Genomic DNA, 10,000 nt, shown 5'->3' on the forward strand with positions numbered 1-10,000 from the left:
TGTGTGTGTGTGTGTGTATATATATATATATATATGTATATATATATATAAATTGACAAGCATGTTTTCAGTAACTTTCCCCTATTTAGGGACCTAGTCACCCCAAATCTAAATGACATTTAGTAAGGACAAAGAGGATTTATGCTCTCAGATATCTTATGATGAGTTCTTGTTTACAGATTTTAAAAAGGCTGTAAGTTCTTTCAAAGCTTTAACAAAAGACAAAATGTTAAATGTCTTGAGGCCTGAGAATAAATCAGAAAACTGTCTGTTTCAGCCTGACCTTGTGAGGCTAAGGAGTTTAGGGAAATGATTTCACATGGAAATATTACTAATAAATAATATAATTCAATATTAATTTTCCTCAGGGTGAATAGGAGTGTTTTAAAAATTCTAAAGAATATAGTCTCTGCTTAATGTAAAGAAACACTTTTGTGGGGTGGGAAGGAGTTATGAGCAGAAATTATTAAAGGCCATTATCTGAACCCACTGGACACAGTGTCCTGAAGCTTTGGAAATCATTAGAAATTATTTTGGAAGCAAAAGAGAGTGGTATCTTTAACTATTACAAAACTAAGCAATGAAGTGCCCATAATTAGTGTTTAATATTGTCAGCTTAACCGAGTATACCTACCAAGATTCAATACAAAGATTTTTCCAGCCTTCCCATGTTTAAAGAGCCTCAAGTTCTACAAAAGGGGTAGAAAAACAACTAAGTGGCTCAGTTGATAAAGAGCTGGGCCTGGAGATAGAAAGTCTTGGGTTCAAATTTGACCTCAAATACTTCTTAGCTGTGGGACCCTGAACAAGTCACTTAAATCCTAATTGCCTAATCCTTACCTCTCTTCTATCTTGGAACTAATACTCAGTATCAATTCTAAGACAAAAGGTAAGAGTTTAAAAAGGGGGGTAAAGTAAGAATAAGCTAAGTGCCTTAGAGTTAACAAAGACTAAACCAGCAAGTGCTCCAACTGCGGGGATTAAAGAATAAGGAAAGGAAGATTAATAATAATAGCAGACAATTATAGAACATTTAAAGGTTTGCAAAGCAATTTGCATCCAATTTAATCATTATAATATCCTTATGAGGCAGGACAAAACTGACTGTTTTGGACTATTTCTAAGACCCCTTACAGATCTAACTCTATTATCCCCATTTTAAAGATGAGGAAACTGAGGTTCAGAATGGATAAGCAATTTATCTATGGTCAAACAACTCAAAAATATCAGAGGCAAGATTTGATTCTAAATTCTTCATTCTTTCCATTATGCCATGTGGCCATACAAGTTCCTTTCTAGCTCTTACATTTCATTATCCTATAATAAATTCACTATAAAGTTGAAGGCATGATTTAAAAAAAAAACCCTTCTCTTAAATACTTATAATAATGAATTGGAAGTTTGTCTTTACAGGATTAGAACAGAAGTCAGTTAATCTATAATTTTATATTATTATCATCAAATATAGAATTTCAGGTATGGAAAGGACCTTAGTAGATATGTAGTCCAATCCATACCCACAAAAAATAAGCCCTAAGACAACATGGCAAAAAGTCAAAATCCAACCTTTACTTGAAGACCTCCAATAAGGGAGAATCCACCACATTTCCAGACAATCCAAACCAATTGTGAATAGCTCTAAATGTTACAAAATTTTCTGGTACATAAAGCCTAAATTATCCTTTTTTTGCAACTTTCACTTATTGTTTCTGCTTCTCTCCTCCAGAACTAGAAAAAACAAATCTAACTCCTCTTTCATGCTATCACACTCCAACTGCTTGAAGAAAATTATCATGTACCCCTAAGTCTTCTATATTCTGTGCTAAACATCCATAGATCCTTCAAGAAGTCCTCTATGCTATGGACTTAAGACTATTCATTCACTAGTCTAGTTGCCCTCCTCTGATTACATATTCCAGTTTATCAATGCCTTTCCAAAACTGTGGTACTTGAAACTGAACCCAACACTTCATATCTGATCTGACCAGGCCAGAAAAATTATGGATTATCACTTCCTTATTTCTAGAAAATATTCATCTCTTAATATAGCCCAAGATCACTTTTCTTTTTTGACTGCCATATCACATTTTTTAATCCTGCTGAGTTTTTATTCTCCTAAAACATTCAATATCTTAGACAAACTACTATACAACCATATATCTCCTATCATGTACTTATTAAGTTGATTTTTTTTTTAGCATTACTGTAAGACTTTACATTTAGCCTTATTAAACTTAAGGAATTTAGTTTCATTTTGTTAGATTCAACTCAAAATTATAGTCAGTCAAAATCTTTTTGAGCCCTGTCATCCTATGTCCATGTTGGCAAACCTATGGCACATGTGTCAGAAGGAGTTGCTCCCTTCCCCCTCTCCATGCCTGAGGATACTTCTCACATCATTCATCTACTTCCTCCCTCCCCTGTCTGGGGTAAGGTGGAAGGGCTCACATGTGGCATGAGGGTTGCAGTTTGGATGCTTGCCTCTAAATAGTTCACCATCACTGCCCTGTGTCATACCATTCAAAGCTTCTCCAAATTTTGTGGCATTGAAAATTGGAGGAGCATCCCAATTATATTTTTATCTAAGTCACTGATAAAAATGTTTAAAAGCTGAGAGTCAGGTATGGCTCCCTCAGAATTCTACTGACAAGTTTCTTCAAAGTTGACATTGATCTATTAATGACTATTTCAGAGTCTGGCTATCCTGCTAGTTCTTAATGCATCTTAGAGTATCCAGTCAATATCACTCCAATTTTCCATAAGAATAGCATGATATTCTCTGTCAAATACTTTTCTAAAATCTAGATAAAACATAATTTTAACTTTGCTTTGATCTACCAATTTAGAAAGGAAATCAGGTTGGTCTCACATATATCTATGTTTGCTGAAGTACCACTTCTGTTTCTAATAGTTCACTATCTCTTTACCTACATAGAATTTTTCCAGGAATTGAAGTCAAGTTCACTAGCCCATATTTTGCAAACTCTATTCTCTTCTCTTTTTTTGAAAATCAGAAACGTACCTATCTCCAACCCTGGGTTGCCTTTTCAATTCTGCGTGATCTTTCAAATGTCACTGATGATGGCTTAGCAATCATATTAATTATTTCTTTCAGTATTTGAAGATATAATTCATCTGAGTGATGCCTTGAATTCATCAAAGATAGTGGGAAGCTTTTTGTTGGGTTTTTTTACTCTATCTTTATATTAAATTTCATCTTTCTGTCTTTTTTGGACCTGTACAACTTTCTGCATCCATGCTCATCAGCAGGTTACCTATAACTTAGTCTTAAAGAGTTATCTGGGACTCTAAGAGATAAAGTGGCCTACCATCATTATTTAGCTACTGGGTCAAAGAGACAGAACTCTAGCACTGGTTTTCCTGAATCCAAGGTTGTCTTTCTAACCAAACGACTGTGGTATCTTTCAGATATCAAATAACCAACTTCCTATTAAAAATATAATATTAGTTCACATTTACATATTGTTATTCAGCCATTTTTCAGTCATGTCCTACTCTTCGTGATACCATTTGGGGTTTCTTTGGCAATGATACTTGATTGGTTTGCCATTTCCTTCTCCAGCTCATTTGATAGATGAGGAACTGAAGCAAATAGGGTGGAGCAATTTGCCCATCATCATACAGCTAGTAAGTGTCTGATGCTGGATTTGAACTCAGGCTGGCATTCTATCTACTATTCTAGCTACCACCTAGCTGCTTTACAACTTATAAAAAACTTTATGGAGCAAACTCTTGTCATAGCTGCAGGGAATTTTAAGTACTCATAGAAATATGAGTGATCTCATTGAAAAAGAACAATATGGACATGAAGAAGAGGCAAAAGAAGAGTCCCTCAAAGCAGAAGAGTCCCCAGAGGCATAAGCCAAAGCCAAAGCCAAGGCTGAGAAGGGACAGAAGTCTAGAAGGCAGACTCAGAAGGCTAAAAGGCAGAAGCCAAAGTCCAAGGAGGCCAAGTATGAGGCACCATTTGTCTGCCTCTGGTAGAATTCTCCTAGGAGCCCAATTGGTTCTAGGGACTCTAACAATAACAGTGATCAAGTAGCTCCACAGCTTAAGCACAAGCATCAAGGCAAAAAGAAGAAATCATCATTTTATCTACATCCATGAAATCTAGGAAACCTGTAGAAGAAGATGAAATGTAGTAAGAATGAGTGCTTAGTTGGTACCACCTAGCACTCAAATAATATGGATTTATTTTATCTTAATTGAAAGCACCTGCCTCCAGACAAATTAAGGTCGTCTCACATTTTTTACCTGAGTTCCTTTATTTTAATCCTTTTCAATTTCAAGAAATATCTCTTAATAACCTACTCTGAGGGACTCAAAGATGGACTTCTCATAAAGACTTTACTCCTACTCAAAGCCATAACCAGCCTTGATCTCAGAAGACTAGGGATGAAGATCTTCTGAGAGAAGAGGACAGTGTTCAATATGAACAATGAAACATATATATTTTAGCCATTGTCTAATTGATTCTAATTAGGGACATTTTAAGAGATTTGTTTCCTTTTTTCCTTTTGGGAAAAAAGGGGATAAGGGAGGTAGGGAAAACAGAATTTTGTTCATTGAAAAAATGAAAAAAGAAAAAGAAAAGAAAGAAAAAAGAAAATGAAATCTACTTTTAAAAATATAAAACTCTACCAACAACTACCCCATGAAGCAAATAAGGCAAGAATTCACAGAATTCAGCCCTATACTTTGTACACAAAATTATCTTGGATCCAAGACCAACAATTAGAAAAGAAGTAACTCCAAAACTATAAGCCCCATCTTTAAGCTCTATAGTCCTACTGCTACCACTGAGAAGCAGATTTCATCATTCCTCTCATTTGATCAAGAACTCTCTAAGAAGAGTATGTATTGATTTCTTATTTCAAATAATATTTTAAATAATATTGTTTTCACCAATATTAAACCTCATCTGAACTTTTCTAAGCTTATTAGTAGGGGTTCTTAAGCCTTTAAAAAGTGGCACTTTAGTTCAGCTACTCCACCTCTTTTAAAGATTTTTAATTTCCTGCTGATAGGTAAAGTAGAAGTAGGATGATCACCCATTGGGGATTCAGTAGAGGGGCTTCCTGCTTGTGTAAGGCTTATCAAAAATTGCCCTTCCAAATGACAGGATCATAGATCAGGAAAGGAAGAACCTCAGTTATTTAGTCCAATTCCCTCATTTCATAGATAAAGAAAGTGAGACACAGGGAGGCTAAGTGAATTTGCTAGTCTCACAGATAGTGTCAAAGGACGTAAACTCTACCCTCCTACTCCAGAACCTGTGCTTCTGCTGTGCCATGCTGCTTCTCCAATTCTGAGGCACTATGATTTAAATTGACAGGTATATTCCTTTGGGGACCATATTCCTATTCTATTTACCTTTTCCTCCCTTCATTTCCACCTTTAGGAGCTTCAAAGTCACACAGACATCAAGTAATTGCTCCATTCCACGGAAACTGGTGCCCAAGCGTTCAGCAATGACATCAAAGGTGAGGAACTCTTCAGATTCCAAGAGGTCGAACACTCCTAATTCACAGGCAGTGAACATAACCTCATAGCAAGTAAAGCAAAAAGAGAGTTAGGATGTTTTATTCTTCTGAGGAAAATATGTAATGGGAGTTTAGATAAGTTAAGAGATACAATGAGCTTTCTCTCCAGAGTTCACCTTCTCCTAAAGAATGAGTCAGTCCCATAAGGTATGGAGTCATCAGTTGGTGGGGAGGGTGAGTAATGGAGGTAATAGAAATGTTCAACAATATTTCTTATTTATGCAGCACTTTGCTTTCCTCTAGTAACCCTGGAAATTGGGTAGTGAACGATGGTCATTCTTAGTTTTTGGATAAGGAAACGGCAGTTTTTGGTCATATGGTTAACTAGTAGTAAAGATAGTACTCACACTGGGGTCTCCCAACTCCAAGTTTAATGTTTTCTCCATTACATCTTGCTGCCTTTTAATATCTACAACTGAAAGCAGGGATAGGTGAAGGCCAAGATCAGGAAGGAGCTTATTTGCTATTATCTTTCTAATGCAAACCTTTGCAGTGATAAATGTGGGGGGAAAGGGACAGTCAGGGAAAAGCAAACAAAGGGAAGTTAAGCAGCTGAAGGAGTCTTAATGAGCAAACTTTCTCCTGTCACCTTCCCTCTATATTTCATTTTACTAATTCCTGAAACCATCTAAGATGGCATTTCTCAAGTTTTTAAAGGTCTCAAGATGCCTTTACACTCTTAAAAATTATCAAGGATCCCAAAGAACTTTGGTTTATGTGGGCTATGTCTATAAACATTTTCTCTATTAGAAATTTAAATGCCTCAGTGTTATTGTGAAAATGAGTTTAACCTTGTAAACTCCTAGGGATCCACAACTTTCAGGACTGCTGGCCTAATGGGCAAAATTGAGGAGGAAAAAAATACACTCACAAATGAAATCTTAAAATCACCAGATCAGGATGGAGAAAGATACTTGACAGAGAAATTTCTGAAGGACATTTTACAATTGGAATGAGTTTCTGGCAAATTTATTATAGAAAAACCTCCAGGCAAGAGAAATTCTTTTGCCAGAAAGAAATTGCAAAGTCATATATCTGAATAATATATGTGACTTTCTTTAAGCATTTCTTGGCCTACAGGATCATTACATTTTAATTTCTTCTTTCACTCCAACTTATTAAAACTTATCAAAATCTTTACTGTTTTGTTTTTTTTCACTGTAACTAAGCCACAAATATTACATTAAGCAAGAGGGACGCCCTGTATCTGTTGGTGTGTCATAGTCTTGTCTATCAAGATCAACCTAGTAAGTTTTGGGGAAATGTTGTGAAATATATAGGCTTTATCTGTGACAATGAAAAGGGAGAGTGAGTATGTCAGACTAAATTAGATGTTCTCTTTCTATTTAAGCAATACTAAAAATCAGTCTATATGAAATAAATTTTATTATACATTAATCACCTTCTGATTTTTTGTGAACTATATTTAAGATGCTTTGGCAGGGTGGATAGAGAGATGACCTCAGATACAGAAAGACCTGAGTCTAAGTCCCATCTTTGTTATATGTTGTCTGGAAGAGGCTGGATGAATCACTGAGCCCATTGCCACAAGCAATTCTGTAAGGTTATATGTTATGGAGGATGTAATCAAAATGGATCTAGAGAGCTCCCTACAGTGATAAAATCAGTGATGGAAAGGAAAGAACTGAAAAGAAAAGAAGAAAAGGAAAGAAGAGAAGAGAAAAGGAATGAAAAGGAAAGGAAAAAAGAGAAGAAAAGGAAAGGAAAGGAAAGGAAAGGAAAGGAAAGGAAAGGAAAGGAAAGGAAAGGAAAGGAAAACAGAAAGAGGGAAAGGGAAAATTCATTTTAATCGCCTGAAATTTACTCATCTGTATAGTGGCAGTGGCTATTCCTCATAAAGATAATGCCCTCCCTCCTCAACCTGGTTTCCTTAGCTTCCTTGAAGACCCAACTCTATGAAAAGCTTTTCCCAATTCCTCTTAATTCTTCTAGTGCCTTCCTTTTGTTGATTATCTTCAGTTTATCCTTACTATTTCTTGTGGGCACATAGTTGTTTTTATGTTATCTCCCCACATTAGATTGGTGGCTCCCCAAGGGCAAGGACTGTCTTTTGCCTTTCCTTGTATCCTTTGTGCCTAGTATAATGCCTGGCACACAGTGGGCACTTAATAAGTGTTTACTGACTTTCTGGCATCCATAATAAAACGAATTGGTCTTATCACCATAACTGAGTCAAATTCACTGAAGGCCCTTGGGACAGATAATAATAGGCACTGACTTATCCTGGCTAAAACATGCCTCACTATGTGAGTAAAGGCTCCAAAGCTGACTAAGCACATCTCTGCTTTATTGTAGTAAATACCTAAGATCAACATTATTGAATGACTATCATTAACTCTTCAGTTTTGCTGATACATCTTAGCAAATCTGTGGTTACAAAGCAAAATGTTTCCCTCCCAACTTGTTATATTATGTAACATTCTTACCTTAGATACCATGAAGCCGTTTATGTAGTCATTGAAAAGGCTATAGTCAAGGTCCTCTGCTAAACTCATTTTTTTCTCAGAACTAGCCAGGGTTGCAAAGGCCCTATTTGTCCTTCTTTAAATAAGCTTCTTAGAATGAGAAGGTTACGTGCCAGCAGAATGTTTTGTGGTTGCTTCCAAAAGCCCACTGACACACCGGGGTTAGTCATAAGCAGATAATTCTGAAGGTTCCATGTACCTTAATAAAGGGCACACACTGGCTCGCCTTGAACTAATTTCCAACAATGCAATTGTCCTTTCTGCTTCTGTGTCCTTTAAGCTATCATGCATATAACCTTGTTGCTTCATTAGCAGAATTAATTTGGCTCCCTGAGGGAAAGTTACGCAAGGAGAAAAGTTCTTGAAAACTCAGTCTGAAGACAGAGACTATCACAGCAGCCAAGATGCCCCCCAAGGCCTAGGGATAACAGGGATAAATGAAATCCATTGATAATCCTCCAACTTCATTTTAGCCATTAGCTTCAAACCGAGGTATTAATCAGAAGCAGCATTTGACATATTGGCATCCCTCCTCTCTAATGGGGGGCGGGAGGAGGATGCCTCTTATGGGGAATGTGCTAACAAGCAGAGAGAACTAGGCAAAATATTGGCAGGGAAAAAGAGAAGAGAGGAAGAAAGGGGCATGGATAAGCAAAAATCTTATCATCAGCAACTTCTCATTAAATATGTATTGGTCGAATTCAAGGAGGGAAGTACCACTTACCACTAACAAATCAACACTGTGCAAAAAGGGACAATAGTCAAACATTGTGTTCTAAAGATGCAGTACATTTCCTGGTAATTACTAAAATTATACAAAACCTCTGGGGCCAAAAACTCAGGGTACCTTCTGCTTTGTCCAGAAACTAACAGTTGATCATTCTTCAGAAGCCAAGAGTCTAATTAACAGTAGCCTCTGATGAAAACCCTTGTATGTACTACAGAAAAACAAAGGACTGATTGAAGGTATATTGAATAGACAATAAATGAAAAAACAAATAGTATTCATTAAGCACTGCTCTATTTGAACATATTTACCTTATGATGGCATAGTGGAAAGATCACTGGATATGAAGTCAAAACCTGGGTTCATATCCTAACTTTCGTTTACTACTTATGTGACCAAATCACTTAAATTCACTGGGACTCAGTTTCCTCCTTAGAAAATAGAAGAATTGATTAGATGATTTCCTAGGGTCCATTCCAGTTCTAAATCAATGATCCTATTATCTATTCATGCAGACTATCGTGAAGTAGACTTTCAATATGTCCTGGTTTGTTCTTACATTAATTTAAATAGTATTCCAGTAGTTCAGGAGGAGAATAACTAGCTAAGAGATTTGGCAGGAAAGGTTTAGATTTGTTGGGAGATATATATTACTTTTAAGTGATTGCAAGATCTAACCAATACTGCAAGTCCACATCAGTACTGAAGGAGCTCCATCCTACAAGGGATTATTGTGCCTAGAAGGGACCTTAGAGACAGAATCATAATTTGAGTAGGGCATTCGGTGATCTGATCCAAGTAAAACAAAACCTGGTGAATGGGAGGAGGGAGCAAAAGATTCGCATCTATGAAAATAGTGTAGCTTTACTTTTTGTTTTAACAACAAAAACTAAAATTAAAAACTAAGAGAAAGTACATCAACTAGAGACAAATAGCTAGGCATATTATGGTACATGAATGTAATAGAAAAATTATTGGGCTTTAAAAAAAAGACAAAAGCAGGGCAGCTCGATAGCTCAGTGGAGTGAGAGTCTGGCCTAGAGACAGGAGATCCTAGGTTCAAACCCGGCCTCAGCCACTTCCCAGCTGTGTGACCCTGGGCAAGTCACTTGACCCCCATTGCCCACCCTTACCACTCTTCCACCTATGAGACAATACACCGAAGTACAAGGGTTAAAAAAAAAAAAAGACAAAAGGAATGATTTCAGAGAAATCTGGGAGAG

At 36.6% G+C, this 10,000-nt stretch overlaps 1 protein-coding gene across 1 annotated transcript in view; it reads right to left on the reverse strand.

Annotated features, from left to right (window-relative positions):
* The window catches only part of ASMT (acetylserotonin O-methyltransferase), a 31,955-nt gene extending 23,875 nt beyond the window's left edge, over nucleotides 1–8,080 (reverse strand). The window contains exons 1-2 of the mRNA XM_044666993.1: nucleotides 8,012–8,080; nucleotides 5,395–5,566 (exon numbers count right to left, since the gene is read on the reverse strand). Coding sequence (XP_044522928.1) covers nucleotides 5,395–5,566; nucleotides 8,012–8,080 — 241 coding nt within the window. The remainder of the gene's footprint in view (nucleotides 1–5,394; nucleotides 5,567–8,011) is intronic.
* Nucleotides 8,081–10,000: the final 1,920 nt, after the last annotated feature.

Source organism: Gracilinanus agilis, chromosome 3 (genome assembly GCF_016433145.1).
Source record: "Gracilinanus agilis isolate LMUSP501 chromosome 3, AgileGrace, whole genome shotgun sequence".
Classification (NCBI taxonomy): domain Eukaryota; kingdom Metazoa; phylum Chordata; class Mammalia; order Didelphimorphia; family Didelphidae; genus Gracilinanus; species Gracilinanus agilis.